Source organism: Delphinapterus leucas, chromosome 2, assembly GCF_059928025.1.
Source record: "Delphinapterus leucas isolate spDelLeu-1000000601 "Yukka" chromosome 2, BTC_Dleu_Yukka2, whole genome shotgun sequence".
In the NCBI taxonomy this organism is placed as follows: Eukaryota; Metazoa; Chordata; class Mammalia; order Artiodactyla; family Monodontidae; genus Delphinapterus; species Delphinapterus leucas.
The window spans coordinates 173,130,388-173,148,193 of record NC_143130.1 but is presented as its reverse complement, the minus strand read 5'-3'; the positions used below and the strand labels follow the sequence as shown (position 1 = coordinate 173,148,193).

The 17,806-nt window shown below is 42.5% G+C and overlaps 1 protein-coding gene across 1 annotated transcript in view; it reads right to left on the bottom strand.

Annotated features, from left to right (window-relative positions):
• The window catches only part of AK7 (adenylate kinase 7), a 54,927-nt gene that overhangs the window by 16,525 nt on the left and 20,596 nt on the right, over positions 1 to 17,806 (bottom strand). Inside the window, exons 6-12 of the mRNA XM_089908183.1 lie at positions 14,738 to 14,818; positions 10,567 to 10,655; positions 8,349 to 8,439; positions 7,442 to 7,519; positions 6,179 to 6,328; positions 2,431 to 2,559; positions 221 to 350 (exon numbers count right to left, since the gene is read on the bottom strand). Of these exons, the coding sequence (XP_089764309.1) occupies positions 221 to 350; positions 2,431 to 2,559; positions 6,179 to 6,328; positions 7,442 to 7,519; positions 8,349 to 8,439; positions 10,567 to 10,655; positions 14,738 to 14,818 (748 nt within the window). The remainder of the gene's footprint in view (positions 1 to 220; positions 351 to 2,430; positions 2,560 to 6,178; positions 6,329 to 7,441; positions 7,520 to 8,348; positions 8,440 to 10,566; positions 10,656 to 14,737; positions 14,819 to 17,806) is intronic.

Sequence of the window (17,806 nt, the reverse complement as noted above, 5' to 3'; positions counted from 1 at the left end):
CAGTGAGAGGCCCGCGTACCGCAAAAAAAAAAAAAATGTTAACGGGGATTTTTTCCCCCAGGGTTGAGATAGTGAATGATTTTGTGTGTGTGTGTGTGTGTGTGTGTGTGGTTGTTATAATTTCTCTACTTTACTTTTAATAGCAAACAAGTCGTTTTTTATAACAAGGAAATCAATCCCACCGTTACAAAAGCAGTGCAGCCGTGTGCTGTGCGGTTACCTGCGTTCTGCTCCAGGCTTTCCTTGATGCCATCCAATAGCTCCTGAGCATCCTCCATGGTCTCCGCTTCCTCCTCCTCTTCACCTTCTTCTTCTCCTTCCCCTACATGCTTAGGTGTAATGATCGCCTCCTACATACCACAGGGATATTCAAATCAGATGATGCCCTGCATTGATTGGCTGCTCGTAAATCATCTGGTGAGTGATCCTGGAAAAGGCTGGTACCCAAACAGGGGAGGTGCTCAAGGGCAGCTGTGCAAAAGTGGTCAGGATGCGTCTATCTATGAAGACAGATAAGAGCCTTGGGGCGTTTCTTACTCTATTTTAGGAGAATAATCTATTTCTGTGCTTACGCCAGAACTACTTAAGAATCAACACTTTTCTAGGAATTCCCTGGCGGTCCAGTGGTTAGGACTCCGAGCTTCCACTGCAGGGGGCCCAGGTTGGATCCCTGGTCGGGGAACTAATCCTAATCCTGCAAGCTGCAGCCAAAAAACAAAGAAAAAAGAATCAACACTTTTCCAAGTATCAGGTTGGATCTTACTTGGGGGACACACATTTTGTAGAAATCAAGACTTTTAATAATCACCTTTGGAAATGTACCTCAGTACCTACCATTCCCAATAAAATGATAAAAAGCAGCTATCTGGGGAGAAGGAGGGACAGCAGAGCACAGAGACTTTTCAGGGCAGGGAAAACTATTCTGTATGATACTATAATGGTGGACACATTTCATTATACATTTGTCCAAATCCATAGAATGTACAACAGCAAGAGTGAACCCTAATGTCAACTACAGACTTTAGGTGATATGGTATGTGAATGTAAGTTCATCGATGTAACAAATGCGCCACTCTGGTGGGGTTTAATGATAATGGGGGAGGCTGCCTGTGCAAGGGGTAGGGGATGTAGGGGAAATCTCTGTACCTTCCTCTCAACTTTGCTGTGAACCTAAAACTGCACTAAGAAAATAGTCTTTTTTTTTTAAGCTGTTGATAAACGGTCTGATAATACCCTGAGAAACATACATCAAGAATAAAAAAAACCTGGGTATATATCCAAAAAAAACAAAAACACTAATTCAAAAAGATATGTGCACCCCAAAGATCATAGCAGCATTATTTACAGTAGCCAAATTATGGAAGCAGACTAACTGTCCATCAACAGATAAATGGATAAACAAGATACGGTGTGTATATATATATATATATATATATATATATATATATATATACACACACACACACATACACATACATACAATGGAATACTACTCAGCCATAAAAAGGAATGAAATGTTGCCATTTGCAGCAACATGGATGGACTTGGAGGGCATTATGCTAAGTGAAATAAGTCAGACAGAGAAAGACAAATACTGTATGATATCACTTATATGTGGAATCTAAAAAATACAACTAGTGGGGCTTCCCTGGTGGTGCAGTGGTTGAGAGTCCGCCTGCCGATGCAGGGGACGCGGGTTCGTGCCCCGGTCCGGGAAGATCCCACATCCCGCAGAGCGGCTGGGCCCGTGAGCCATGGTTGCTGAGCCTGCGCGTCCGGAGCCTGTGCTCCGCAGCGGGAGGGGCCACAAAAGTGAGAGGCCCATGTACCGGAAAAAAAAAAAAAACTAGTGTATGTAACAAAAAGGAAGCAGACTCACAGATGTAGAGGACATACTAGTGGTTACTGGTGAGGAGACGGAAGGGGAAATGGGCTAGGTAGGGGGCAGGGGATTAAGAGGTACAAACTATTAGGTATAAAATAAACTACAATAAGGATATATTGTACAACATGGGGAATGTAGACAATGCGTTTTAATAACTATAAATGGAGTATAAGCTTTAAAAATTGTGAATCACTACACTGTACACCTGTAAGTTATATAATATTGTACATCAACTATACTTCAATTAAAAAGAAAAGAATAAAGAAACAAATGAAAATGTTCCAGTCAATAGAGAGAATGCAAGATATATTTTGAGCAATAGCTGGAGAAAGACTAAATTTTAAGGGTGACCCATGAAAGACGCTTCCAGAGGAAAAGCCATGTGGTTTTCTGTGTTTTCATAATGGAGCCAACAACAAAATCCAATTAAAATAACAAATCTCTTTGTAGGATACGCCATGGAAAATTAGTGATTTCTTAATTATAAGTAAGACAAAGCACTTTTAAAATATAAAAATTCACAGTAAAGTAGTCAAAAGTGTTACCAGTTTTGCTATGGCTTCGGAAATGACATCCTTCAATTTAATGTGATGCAGTTTGTAGTATTTGGACAACACTTCAGCGATGCTGGATTTTCCCACAGCAGGAGGACCAAGAATGCAAATCTTGATGGGCTACAAGAGGAGAATAAGCGTCATACAGGGAGCTCTGAACCATCTGTAGCTAGACAGTGTTCTTTATTTCAAGGGTCGCGGCCCTTTTAAGTCTCGGGATCCTGCAGGCTGACTCTCACTCCTCCATCAAGACCCCAGAGTCACTTCCTCCTGGTGTTTAATGAGCATCCACTACGTGCCCTGAGCTGGGCACGGGGCACACGACACTCAGCAGGATGTGAACCAAGTACTCAAGCATCACATGCTACCAGTTTCATCTTTGTGGTGCTACTCCTGTAAAGGCAGCAGAGAAATAGAATTTCTGGTCCACTATACAGGGTGCTTAATTTACTGCCTGAGGAACATTGTTTCTGGACTAAACTTGGTCTTTAATTAAACTTTTCTTTTTAAAAACAGTTAATTAAAAAAAAATAGGGCTTCCCTGGTGGCACAGTGGTTGAGAGTCCGCCTGCCAATGCAGGGGACACGGGTTCGTGCCCCGGTCCGGGAAGATCCCACATGCCGCGGAGCGGCTGGGCCCGTGAGCCATGGCCGCTGAGCCTGCGTGTCCGGAGCCTGTGCTCCGCAACGGGAGAGGCCACAACAGTGAGGGGCCCGCGTAATGCAAAAAATAAATTAATTAATTAATTAAAATAAAAAATAATAATAATAAAAAAATAAATGAAAACAGTTAATTTATCCTAGTTTTTAAAAATACACTCATTTTTTAAAATTTTATTTTTTATTAGTTATCTATCTTATACATATTAGTGTATATATGTCAATCCCAATCTCCCAGTTCATCCCACCACCACCACCCCACCCCTGAACCCCCTGCTTTCCCACCCTTGGTGTCCATACGTTTGTTCTCTACATCTGAAAAATACACTCATTTTTTAAAAAAGTTTCTAGAAGCTCATCACATTCATAACTGGTGAGCAAATGTTTGTTTATTTCTAATAGAAATAAAAACATCAGTGACAAATAGTCATTTCTTTCAAAATGGTCCAAACAGTTGTGAAACTAAAGCCTGGTATTTTGCAAGGCAAATTTTTTAAATTTTAAATTAAAAAAATTTTTTATTTAAATCATGCCATTGAAAAGCATTTCCATGGGCAGAGTGTCCATGTGCTTAAAGACTACATAATTTCATGCACAGAGTTGGTTATTGTTATTATTACTACTATCATTATTATTAATACTACTACTATTGTTATTATTACTATTTGTCAGATGAGGCAGCCAAGGCTGTGAAGGGAGTGAGCAGGGCTACTGCAGTGGTACTGGGTAAGGCGTGGTGGACGTGAATGACCCTGTCTGCTTAGGGACAGGCTCTCTCAGGGTGATGGCAATGACCAAGATGGCGGGCAGTGGAGGGTGGCAGCAGTCAGGAGAGCATCTCTGGAGCTGAGTCTTGATGGACAGGGCTGGGCTCCGAGGTAGGCATGGTGCAGTCACCAAGGCCTGTTGTCCAGCTGTCAACTGGGCAGGTGCATGCGCCTTGTTTCATCCACACACCAAGGGCGGATCTGTCTCCTGGGGTAAGCTCACCTCATCCGGGTACAAAACCAGAATGGTAGTTTATTCAGTTATAATGAGAAGTAGGGTTGCCACTGAACTCAGAACACTCCAAGTGCACGTGTCTGGCACATTTACCCCTCAAGGCAGACACGTTTAGAAAGTAGCTTGATGAGCTTTGATCAGACCAAGGAGAGTTGGATGGATGGACTGTTGAATGGTATTAGGTCAAGGTGATTGGATGCACCTGTCTCTGCACAGGGATGACTTTGCCTTGCTAAAGGAACTGGAGTTGTGGAGGCCCTTGGCTTGAGGCTCCATCTTGCTGGATGTCGCTGGTGTGGCACTGTCTACATTGTCCTTGGTCGTGTTTCCTGTTATATGCTGCCAAGCTGACCAATGCCCCCAGGGATGGATAGACTCAGTTTAATTTTTAGATATGCTTACTCCTTCTATCATGTCCTGTCCAGTTTTGCTAATCAGGAACCGTATGGTCTCTTTAAGGTGTCTTGTCCCGTCTCTACTCTGACTGGGTGTTGTTTTACGTTGACCCACAAACGACAATACTAGTCTAACCTCTCAGGTTGCTCTGTGCCTCGGGACAGCCTCCAAGTAGAGCCGTCGTGGGTGTCTCAGATGCTTAAAAGGATCATTGTTTCTTTTTTTTTTTAATTTTTAAAAAAACTTTTTGGCTGTGCCACACAGCATGTGGGATCTTAGTTCTCCAGTCAGGCATCAAACCCGCGCCCCCTACAGTGGAAGCGCTGGAAGCGCAGAGTCTTAACCACTGAACCACCAGGGAAGTCTCCAATCATTGTTTCTTTTGTAAAGTGGTACATCTTTTTTTTTTTTTTAATTACTTAAAATTTTTAAAAAACTTTTTCTTTCTAGGTTTTAAAGTGGCACATCTTTTACTGATTCTCAACAAGGCATGCTTTTCAGGAGAATATTGTTCTTAGGATACAATGGCAACTCTACTTGCTTTTATGCAGTATTTCCATGCACGATGGCAATTCAACTATGATGGCACCTGTCACTCATAGACTATAGCTTTCAAAATGCCTTCTCATGTCACATTTACTCTCATCTTTGGAATGCCTCCCTGGGATAAATCCAAAGATGTGGGCAAGTGATGCATTTACCTGATTTCAGAGACGGGCGTGTGGAGGCTCCCATAGTAAGGCCATTCTAGCTAAGTTGGCATCTTAGCTAATTTGAATCCCTGACTAGCTGTGTGACCTTGAAGAAATTGCTCCGTCTTCTGAGCCTTGGCTTCCTCGTCTAGATATGTAGATAAGAATATCTACGAAAAGTTGTGGTGATTAAAATGACTGGCAAATCCCGTGGCCAACAAGAAAAGATCAAAGTAATCATCAGGGGGCTTCCCTGGTGGTGCAGTGGTTGGGAGTCCGCCTGCCAATGCAGGGGACAGGGGTTCGTGCCCCGGTCCGGGAAGATCCCACATGCTGCAGAGCAGCTGGGCGCGTGAGCCATGGCCGCTGAGCCTGCGCGTCCGGAGCCTGTGATCCGCAACGGGAGAGGCCACAACAGTTAGAGGTCCTCGTACAGCAAAAAAAAAAAAAAAAAAAGTAATCATCAGACATCCCCGCCTCCTACCTACCCTTTTCCAGACGTATACCCGGGGTGAAACAGGCAGGCCAGTAAGGTACCAGACATTTTCCCTTATAGGGACAACTCTGTGACCATCGGTCTGGGGCTTCCTATCATGTTCAGTTTGTGTCTAGCATAACAACCATCTCTGTCAACTTAAAAATTTGTAATATTCAATTGGCAAGTATCACTAGAATATAGAGGTAGATTTTTTTGGCCTGGGCAAGAGGTCAAATTTGAAAAAGAACTTGAGGGAATTAATTCCCTGGCGGTCCAGTGCTTAGGACTCCACGTTTTCACTGCAGGGGGCACGGGTTTGATCCCTGGTTGGGGAATTAGGATCCCGCAAGCTGCGTGGTGTGGCCAAAAAAAAAAAAAAAAAAAGATTGAAAAAGAACTTGAATTTAGAAATTCAGACGTTTGAAAAAGTACTTTCATTGGTGTAATTACACCCAAAGTTTCGTTTACTTTGCTTAAATCAGAAGCTTACACAGGAAGTGGTTATAGTTACCAATAATCTTCTGCTTTGCTTGTACTCTTTGAGGATACCATTGATATTTTCCACAAATCCTGCTTGGGCGAACCATCGAATGTTAAAATTTTCCTTCACAAAGAGTGTCTCCATTCTCAAATTGACCAGTAAATGGTCAATGTCTTCTTGCTAAGAGATAAAGGAACATTAGAGATTTGTCCTTTTTTTTTTTCCCACTTGAGAGTTATAACAAACCCAAATCACTGAAGTTACTGAAGAAAAAAATATGAACACATTCACTAAAGATGGCCGTCAACTAAGGCAGCTCTAAGTTTTGACAGAGCACCTGCTGTGAGACTCTGTGACCCTAAACTTCCCTCACATCTGCTCTCTTGTGACGGGCAGCATCCTGGCTGGTACAGTGACACAAGCAACTCAAAGAGTAGGGAGATACTAGAAGCCCAAGTGGAAGGTCTCCTTCTTCCTTTTTTTTTACAAATTTTAATACTACCTATTTTTTGAGTAGTGCAATCACACGGTTCAAAATCCAAAAGAACAAAAAGTATAGGGGAAACTTATACACACTACCATATATAAAATAGATAACCAACAAGGTTATCTTCCCTGTGTATAGCACAGGGAACTCTACTCAGTATTTTGTAATAACCTATAAGGGAAAAGAATCTGGAAAAAAAAATATATATGTATAACTGAATCACTTTGCTGTACACCTGAAACTAACACAACATTGGAAATCAACTATACTTCAATTAAAAAGAAAAGTAGAGGGGAAAGCACTCCCTTTGGTCCCCATCATCACCCACCCAGTTCTGCTCCTCAGAGGCAACCAATGATATCAGTTCCTTCAGAAACATGTTCCAATACACCGTTTTGTTGCAATTTATTCCTAAAAATATTATATTCTAAAACAAGCTGGAGGAATGCGCTGTATGACTAAAACTGTACTTTCATTGCTGCTGTGATGGAATCAGAAATTCAGCCTCCTGTTTGAATTTTTGAAAGAGGCCAAAGAGAGCAACACTCAGTGCTTGTATAGCATTTTACACATCAGAGAGCTTTCAAATACATTTTCTGACCACAACCTCTGAGGGTTTTTCAAAAAAAGAAAAAACAAAAACCAACAGGCTCACAGAGGTGAAGAGGAAGTTGCGATAGCTAAGACGGCCAGCTGTGCAGGAGGTGGTGAAATGAACTTGGAAGCCAGGTCTTCTGACTCCAAATCCCTCAAGAACCAACACCTTTAGGACAAGAGTAGAAAAAAAGAATCTCTTATATACTAACTGTTAAGTCCTTGGTTAGGAAAGCATTTTCTTTGGGTACTTTCTGGATTTTCCCAGGGCCAGTACTTTTACTGATGCACTGTTAGAGAAACATAGAAATATTATTTGGTTGACCTGTAAGATTTCAATATAAAATTTCTCAAATGAATATAAACATAACTGAATACAAAAAAAAAATTTGCAAAGCAACGGGGGAGAGCACTGAGGGTATTCACTGGTGTATTTGTTCCACACGTAGTTAAAGAGCACAGAGATGAATAAGGCCCGATCTCTGCCCTCAGGGAGCCCCCAGTCTGAAAAGGGAGAGACAGATGCTTGTGTGTATTGTCTGATCTAGGCGTCTGGAAAAGAGGGCCTTGCCCATGGCGGAGGCGGGGTGGAGCCAGGAGGGTGCAGAGGAAGATGTCTGAGCCGAATCTTAAGAATTAGTAGGGGTGGCCAAGGAAAGGGTGAGAGAAGGCCGCACTGGCTGGGCCAGCTGGGCCATAAGGTGATAGGTGGCTTTAGCCAGAGCAGCCCAGATAGGAAAGGGGGCCCTCAGAGACCCAGAGTTCCTGGAAGCCGCCAGTAGGTTTGGTGAACTTGACCATATGAGTACTTTGGGGAACAATTCACAGATAGATTTTAGTATCGCGGTGTGTGATTTGTGTGTGTGTGAGTCCTACAGTGGACTTTTTTTGCTCCCCTCTGTGCATATACTGGAGAAAAAAACACTGTGGTTGTAATTTCCCAATACATATACTGCAGATACAAATAGCAAGCTTGGGTTTAAGGATATTGTATTTTAGGAGTCCCCGGTCTTGTTAGCACTCCTGATTCCATAATTATAATACTTTGGCGGGGTGGGGGGGGTGGGTAAAATGATTTAAGAGATGCCATCCAGTCTGACTGGGACGACATGGCTATACCTTGACAAAGTCTTCCAGAGTATGAACTGACTCGTCCACAGCCACCAGGTAACGGAACTTTGGCACATGGTCTATTATGTTCTGTATCACTCTGCAGACCGCCAGGGAACATCGCCCCCAGAGGGAATAAACAAAGGAGATATAGTAAATAGAATTCAGTGGATGCCACCCCCACGGACCAGATGCCAGGTTTGGTGATTTAGCAATTATCTTATTTTCCAACAAGGTCAGGGTTGGGATGGTTGTCCCCACTCTACAGTGAAGGAAGCTGGTAAAGCGTTAAGTGACATTTCTTGGGCTGAAGAGCTAATGAGAAGGTAGAAGGGCCGGGATTGGAAGCCAGGTCCACCTGGCTCCAGATTCGCCCCAAGTACAAGAGTAGCTGAGCCCCAACAGGACTTGCGTTGATGAAGTCCGCTTACCCAGTGGCTCATTAAAGTCCCCAAACAATGCTTTGGGGAAGGTGTTTCACAAAGTAAAACACAGATTCACAGAAGCTGTGGCTTCTTAAGTCACATAGCACGGAGTGGCTTAGATTTCCTACCCTGGATTAATTATGAATGATGGCCAACATGTCTGAGGGCTTAACTCCATCAGGCCTGTGCTCTGGGCTTTCCAGGTGTTACCCCATGGAATTCTCAGAACAACCCTCTCAGGTAAGGCTATTATCATCCACATCTCACAAATGAGAAAATCAGACCCAAAGGGGTTAAGCAACTTTCCCAAATTCACACAGCTAGTGAGGGGCAGAACAGGGATTTGAATACAGATGAAAAAATTTCCAGAGAAACAATAGTGAATGGAAAACTGTCACAAGGCTGTAGATTCTACCTCCATCTCAGCTTCCTTTTCAGTCAAACGAAAATAAAACAAACGCACCTGTCTAAATATCCATTTCATATTTGTTTTATATTAATTTCACAGAACATTTTCTCTTGTAGCTTCTTCCTTTGTTAAATAGTTGACAGTCTTCAAGAAACTTGTTGGAAAAAAATGCTACCGCAAGGGCCCCCGAGTCCTTGTGTAATGGGAATAATTTAATTAATTTAATAATGTAAGATTCTTTCACAACTTTAAAACCTGATAATGTAATCATGTAAAATCTCTGCAGGAAAAAAGGGTCCGTGTCAGCCCTGCTGTGTCCAGTGTCAATGTTGGCTGGAGCAGATCTAGGTTCTTTTGTTGTTTTTTTTTGCGGTACGTGGGCCTCTCACTGCTGTGGCCTCTCCCGCTGCAGAGCACAGGCTCTGGACGCACAGGCTCAGTGGCCACGGCTCACAGGCCCAGCTGCTCCGCGGCACGTGGGATCCTCCCGGACCGGGGCACGAACCCGCGTCCCCTGCATCGACAGGTGGACTCTCAACCACTGTGCCACCAGGGAAGCCCAGATCTAGGTTTTATGTAGAGTCTGAAGCTCAGACAACTTAGGGAATCCCTCTTTGAGAACAATAATAAAAATGAAGTTTAGGGTCGTGGAAGGGACCCATGCAGGGGAGGGTCTTGAAGTTTAAGCTTCATTGTTTCCCAGTAAATCTGTAAATCTGCTTGGGATTGAGACTAATTTAATAGTGGCTGGTGGATGAGAGAAAGAGGGGGGGATCTAGAAACCAGAAAGAATCTCAGAGAGGCGCTGCTCCCTCCCGTGGGGTGAGCCGAGGGGTTGACAGAATAAAGCCCCTGGAACTCGAAATGTACAAGCGATGAACTGCAAATAAAGTGAACCCTATCTTTGACTTAGTGTTTAAGTCAGTGTCTGCAAAGAAGGAGAAGGGGACCCGGGGATACTCCGTGAGTCTGAAAAACGCGTGTTAACATCACTTAACAATTGCCAAAAAAAAAAAGAAAAAAAGCTTCTGGTTTATAGTTCACAAATTTCTGGAATTTAAGTTGGTGGACTGGACATATCAATCTCATCTGGGACAAAGGACCAGGTCCCCAGAACGCATATAAAGAGTTCTTTTCCCAAACTGGAAGACGTGCTATTCTGCTGGTAAGGTTTCTAAAAGGTGAACTTGAACCTGCTATCAGGAGTGTGGAGCTTTTAGGTGATGGACACAATTTCATCAGATGCAAAGTGGAGATGATAAAAGTACCTTCTGCTTAGGGTCGTTGTGAAGAAGAAATACAATAATACACGTGGGGGTCCTAGCACCCGGTGAGAAACAAACACGGTAGTCAGCTAATTCTTGGGAAGTCATATATCTGGTAGAATACTTACCCTGCTAGATCAAGAACATGAATTGCTGGAATTACATTTGTTCCATCTCCAAAAACTGGTAATGCAGGGACCTCACCCGACCAAGCTAGCTAAAGGAAAGAAAAGCAAAAGCATATTTTCCCCAGTTATGTGTGCCTGACTATTACAGCTCATAGACAGAGCCATAGTCAGAGGCACCCAAAAAGATCTATCTATCCGATGAAATAATAGCTTCAAGATGTTTTGTAAATCAGTTCTGATGAGATTTAGTTGCTGATCAAATCCTATTAGGAGAAATAAAGTGCAACCTCAGGGCTGAAATACTTTTCAAGAAATCATAATCTCATCAGCTGTCTTTAGTGGTCATCTGCATAGAAAGAAAATTCTTTAGTATGCATGGTGTCTTTAATTCTCATAAAAGTGAGAATTAAAATTTAAAATTACCCCCACTGGCTGGGGGTAATTATCATCAGTTTGTAGATGAAATGCTTAGTGCATAAAGTATCCTCCAGGACATCACACTTCCAATGAGTGCCTTTGACTGGATTTGAACCCTGATCTTCAGAGTCCAGATCTTTGTCTTTTCCCTTCATTAAATATTTCAGTAAATAAATAGATAGTCTGGGTACTGTTTAACTGTCATGTACTAGATGATTTTATATCACTTTTCAAGAGTGAAAGAGGTAGGGGTGGGGGCCACAGCAGACCATTGGATCTTGTAAGATATTTTGGACTTGGGGAAACCCTTGAAGGGCTTTAAGCAGGGAAGTGACATCACTGGATTTGCTTTGGTTGCCTTGTGAAGGGATGATGAGAAGTAAGAGTTTAAATGAAGAGACGGAGGTCATGACAGGTGAGGACAAGGGAGGGTTTTTCCTAGCCTTTGGGTGGGGAGTTGGAGGTGCTGGGTTGGAGAGAAGGGAGATATTGGGGAGGTCGTCTCTAGAGGACTTGGAGATCTTGTGATGGATGAGAAAGAGGAAGGAGTTGGGTTCTGGTTGGTGCAGCTGGGTGGAAGGTGGTCCAATTTCCTGAGGTGGGGCCCTGGAGGAGCTGCAGGTATGGGGGTGATTGTCCATGTAGTTTGGATTTGTGAAAACATCCAAGTTGAGGTGATGGATCTGCAGAGTGATAACTAAGGAGAGGGAGTCCCGCTGGAGACTGATGTTTGAGAGTCATTGGCACCAGTCATGGGATTGAACAGCCCAACCCAGGGAAAGAGTGTAGATGGAGAAGACAAGAGGGTCCCGTGCAGAGGCCTGGAAGGCCAGCATCCGGTGGTCAGGTAGGTAAAAGTTAGATGAGCACGGGCAAAGAGAAAGAGCTTTCTTTAGCTCATCTTCTTCAGCTGTCATATCTCTTGTATTAAAAAACCAACCAGCCAACACTTTCCTGAAACTTCTTCTTCTAGCTCCTGCCTTCTTTTTCTGCCCCATTTTACAGCAAAATCTCTCAGAATGCTCCTCTGTTCTCACCGTCTCCACTTCCTCTCTTCGCGCTCCCTCCTTGAACCTACTCCTATCAGGCTTTTGTTCTGCCCGATTCCAAAAATATCCAGATCAATCCTCCGGTCTCATCCTACTTGATTATCTGCCGTGTGTGATATGGTTGGTCATTATTTCATTTTAGAAACACTTTTTTCACGTGTCTTTTTCCACACTCCCCTCTTGGTTCACTGGGAACTCCTCCTCAGCTGCCTTTCCCGACTCCCTCCCATATCCTTGTAAATCTCCAAATATAGGAGTGTCCCAGGACTCAGTCCTCAGACCTCTTCTCTACTCCATACTCATTCTCTAGGTGATGTCATCCAGTCTTGTGGTTTTAAATTCCACCCATATGCTGATGGCTTCCAAGGTTATAACTCTAGTCCTGACTACCTCCATAATCTCCAAACACACCTGCCACCTTCCAGTGCAACGTCCAACTCCCTCCCTGCTGAGTATCGATACTTGGATGTCAGCCATCTCAAACTCAACGTGTCTAAGCTGAGCTCCTGAACTTCCCACTGATTGCATACCTCGCCCTAATCTGTCCCTTCCCAGTTTTCCCCATCTCAGTAAACGGCAACTCCCTACTTCTGGTTACTTGCACCAAAATCCTTAAAGTCATTTTTACTTTCTTTCTGTCACCCTTACATCCAAGCTGGGAGCCAATCCCATTGGCTTCATCTTCAAAACATTCCAAATCCCAACATCTTCAGTGTCTCCACCATTTCCACCCAGGTCTTAGGTACTACCCTGCTCTTGGCCCCCTACAGTACATTCTCAACTCAGCAGAAGAACAGCGTTATCCTTGAAAACTTAAGACAGATTAGGCCACTTCTATGCTCAAAATAGTCTGTTTCCCAACCCACTCAGAATAAAAGCCCAAACCCTCACAATGGGCTACAAAGCTGGGATCCATCTGACTCCTCCATCACCTCTTTGACTCCATCACCCCCCATCCTCCAGCACTTTCAGCCACATTGGTCTTCTTGCTGCTCCTTAACCCAGCCAGCACGTTTCTGCCTTGGTTCTCTTTTCTTTGGTACGCCAGCCTCTCACTGTTGTGGCCTCTCCCGTTGTGGAGCACAGGCTCTGGACGCGCAGGCTCAGTGGCCACGGCTCGCGGGCCCAGCCGCTCCACGGCATGTGGGATCTTCCCGGACCGGGGCACGAACCCGCGTCCCCTGCATCGGCAGGCAGACTCTCAACCACTGCACCACCAGGGAAGCCCCTGCCTTGGTTCTTTGCACTTGCAGGGCCCACTGCCTTTCCCCAGGAAGCCACTTAGCTGGCTCCCCATTGCCTTTCACTGTCTGCTCAAATGTCACATCATTAGAAAGGCCTTCCTCACATGAAAAGATGCTCAACTAGTTACTAGAGAAATGCAAATCAAAACTACAATGAGGTACCACCTCACACTGGTCAGAATGGCCATCATTAAAAAGTCTACATATAACAAATGCTGGAAAGCGTGTGGAGAAAAGGGAACCCTCCTACACTGTTGGTGGGAATGTAAATGGGTGCAGCCACTATGGAAAACAGTATGGAGGCTCCTCAAAAAACTAAAAATAGAGTCGCCATATGATCCAGCAATCCTGGGCATATATCCAGAAAAAACTATTACTCAAAAAGATACATGCACCCCTATGTTTATAGCAGCACTATTCACAATAGCCACGACGTGGAAACAACCTCAATGTCCATCGATAGATGAATGAATAAAGATGTGCGACATATATACAATGGAATACTACTCAGGCATAAAAAAGAATGAAATAATGCCATTTGCAGCAACATGGATGGACCTAGAGATGATCATGCTAAGCGGAGTAAGTCGGAAAGGGAAAGACAAACACCATATGCTATCACTTATGTGTGGAATCTAAAACATGACACAAATGAACTTATCTACGAAACAGAAACAGACTCACAGACATAGAGAACAGATTTGTGGTTGCCAAGGGAGAGGAGGCATGTGGGAGGGATGGAGTGGGAGTTCGGGATTAGCAGATGCAAACTATTATATGCAGAATGGATAAACAACAAGGTCCCACCGTATAGCACAGGAAACTGGATTCAATATCTGGTGATTAACCATAATGGAAAAGAACGTGAAAAAGAATATCTCTATATATACATATATATCAGAATCACTGTGCTGCACAGCAGAAATTGACACAACATTGTAAATCAACTACACTACAGTAAAATAAATATAAAAATAAAATAAAGTAAAAAAAGAAAGGCCTTCCTCAACCATCACATAAAGACATGTTAACCCCCAACCCTAGCCCCACATGCTCTATCTACCTTTCTCTGCTTCATTGTTTTCCAGATTATTTTTCAACATCTGAAATACTCTGCTTACTGGCTAACTTGTTCATTATCTATCGCTCTTCTTCTCCACCCACTAGAATGTAAGCTCCACAAGGGCAGGGACTTTATCATGTTGTGTTCCCAGTATCTACAATGGTTTCTGGTACATGGTAGGCACTGGATCAACATTTGCCTCATGAATGAAGGGAGATCCATTTTTTCCTTTATTATTCTGAGTGTGGGAAATACAAGAAAAAGAGGTAGTTATGTTGGACATCCATATTTTCCTTAACTTTCTGCTATTAAATGGGCCTAGCCAGTACATAACCTTCGAATTGTGTAACCTTAGTGTAAAACACTTAAAAAAAGTTATAGTCATGGAAAAGTCATACCTTAAAGAAAGCATGTAAGATGCCTCCTTCCATTCCATACTGAAGTCCGGCAGCAACTACGTAAGTGGCAAATTTTCTGACCTATTAGATAAAATACAAGAAAAAAGCTAAATATATTATTTTGAACCACGTTGAATCAGATTATTTTTAATGATTATTTTAAATGAGCACTTCAGTAAGTCTCATCACCTCTTTCAAGCTCCTAATGTACTGTTTAGGACAAAAAAAGTATCTCTTAAAAGGCAGGGAACTCAACCCCACTGACCACTATTAAAATTTAATTGGGACTCAATTAAATGAAAGCCAGAGTTTATTATTGTGAAGACTTACCACCTTTAAGTGCTATGCCGGGCACCTAAAGGCAAAGGAAGATGTAAAAATCTGTCCATCCATGATGGTCTTTAATTACCGAGTAGGGGAGGGGGCATACATAGAACCAAGGAATTTCGTGATGGGCCTTAATATGAGGATTTTAATAGACATGGAGTTCCCTTCATCCAGGAGGAGTGATTTAGGTGCTGGGAGAATTTGCCTCAATACTCAACTATTTTTTACTGTCATCAAGGTACTAGCAGCTACGCTGTGTAGAAACAGGCTTTTTGGCATGTTGAAAAGCTTAAGGCAGAGGTAATGCTTAGGGATACCTGGGCACTGATTCTCTTCCTCTGATGCTCTCCACTCTCATAATCCAATAACCACGTGGCTTTGATGATGTTTAACGTAACAATCCAGAGAGACTCATGCAATGGTTGGTGCAATTTTTTCTGTATTGCTAATGTGAGGTACGAGTATAAAAAGTGCAATGACCCACAGAGATCTGTTTAGGTTCTGTTAAACGCTTGACTCATGAGCCGTCCCACTTGAGATGTTTAATCTTTGGTTAATTACATTGGGGATTTAATCTAACCCGAGACAGTATGATTTGTGAGCATATGTGTGCTCTGACTGGCCTCTTCTTGCTAATTCTTCATCCAATTAGAACGCTGTAGTTGGTGTCAGAAGTAGAATTATCAATACAGACACCCTCCATCACCACTGTGATTCGATTTGGGAAGGTTGGATGTTGGTAAGTTGGAGAGATAATCATGAACTGAGGATGGAACCCAAGTAGAGACCAGAAAATCCACCCCCCACCACACACACACCCTCATCCCTGATATGAGAGAACTGGGGTCTCTGAGTGAGCTTTTTGAGGAGGAACCATATCATCATAATTGATCTACATTCCTGTACATCTGGACGAGTGGATAAGAGAGGCAAGGACAAGGTGACCCAGTCCCCTGGCTTTTCCTACCTGTCCTAGGGAAAGTGATAAGTGAAAATGCCCCAAAGGATTTAAAAAGCCTATGAACTTGCCTCAAAAACTAAACTGGCCCACCTTCTTGTGTTTATAGTATAGCATGTAAATATAAATGTGATTACTGTAGATGTGGTGACAGTTGATGAACACCGGACAACCAGCCCCAGGAGGGCAGAGACCACGTCTGTTTTGTTCATGGCTGTGAGGCCAGCTCTTAGCCACAGTGCCTGCCTGTTACATAGCAAGATCTTAACGGATATGAGTTAAATGATTCCTTCCAAGGTTCTACCTATTTGATGAAAAACACTAGGTTACAGAAGGGTTATTAAGATGACCAAGTTGGCCAGATCAACCTTATCTTATTAATTGTTCAGAAAAGAGTGATTAGGAAAGCTTGGGATTAAAAAAAATTTTTTTTGAAATTAAATTTTGATCGTATAATTTAGAGCATGGGACATACTTAACGCTTTTATGATAAAAAAGATATTAAGATGACACTATTTCTCTATTTAATTAAATTTATTTATTTATTTTGGCTGTGCCACACAGCTTGTGGGATCTTAGTTCCCAGACCAGGGATCAAACCCGTGGACGCTGCAATGGAATTGCAGAGTCCTAACCACTGGACTACCAGGGAATTCCTTATTTCTCCATTTTAGACTATCATTCACATCTATTATTTTTGCATGTGTGATCATGCCTTCTCAATCAGTGAATTTGAAACAAATGATCAAGAAATCATGAATTTTATATTTGGGGCAATGTTCAAAGTTTAATAAAATAATATAGTTGTAGGATTTGGAGTTGGAAGAAATTTAGATTTTCTAGTCTAACTGCTTTATTTTACTTATTTAACTCCAAAAGTTGAATGACTTGGCTAAGGTCATAAGTTAATGGGTAGAAAAGGGACTAAAATGCCTAATCCCATGTTTTTTCCTTCAAATATTTTATACTCACAGTGTTTGTATTGCCAAGTAAAACAAAAAAATTTTAAATAAAATAAAAACATTTACTAGTAGGACAGAATTCAAGGACCAAGTTCCTACTGTAATATCCTCTGAGACCACTAGGTGTCACCTTAGAACTATCATTACATATCACTACCGTAGGTCTTCCGATAATGGGAAAAATGCAGTGGATGGAACCGTTAGAGGTTTAGGGGTTCTGTATAAATTCTACCTAAGTTAAATGAGGATGATGATGATAGCACTTAATTCACAGAATTGTGAGGATTACATATGAGATATAGGAGGATTACATGAGGCACTGTAAGTAATACATCTGGCGCAGTGCCTGGTACATGGTAAGCAAGCCCTCGATAATTTTTAGTTGTTACTACTTATTCATCACCAGGGCATTCCTGTCATCTATTTTGATTAAAGAGAAATAAAACAATTTTATAATATATGGATTTCAAAATGATAACTTTTGCTGCAACAGAAGGCTAATAAGCTATTCTTTTTGTTTACGTGAACTTCCCAGCTAGAGGTGTGTCAGTAATCAGTGACACGGATGTGTCAGGATCAACTCTACTGAATGACGGAGTTTTGGAGTCAGGAGAATATAAGAACAAAACCCACAGGCTTTGGTATCTGATGGATCCAGGTTTGAATCCCAGCTCTGCTCTTTCCCACAGTGTCTGCATCTGTGAAATGGGAATAATTATGTATGTACACGAGACAGTTGCTGCAAGGAGTAGATCAGACGAGGCTAAGAAGTGCTCAGCACGGTGCTCAGCAAATGCTAGCTATGCGACCTTGAGCGAGTTA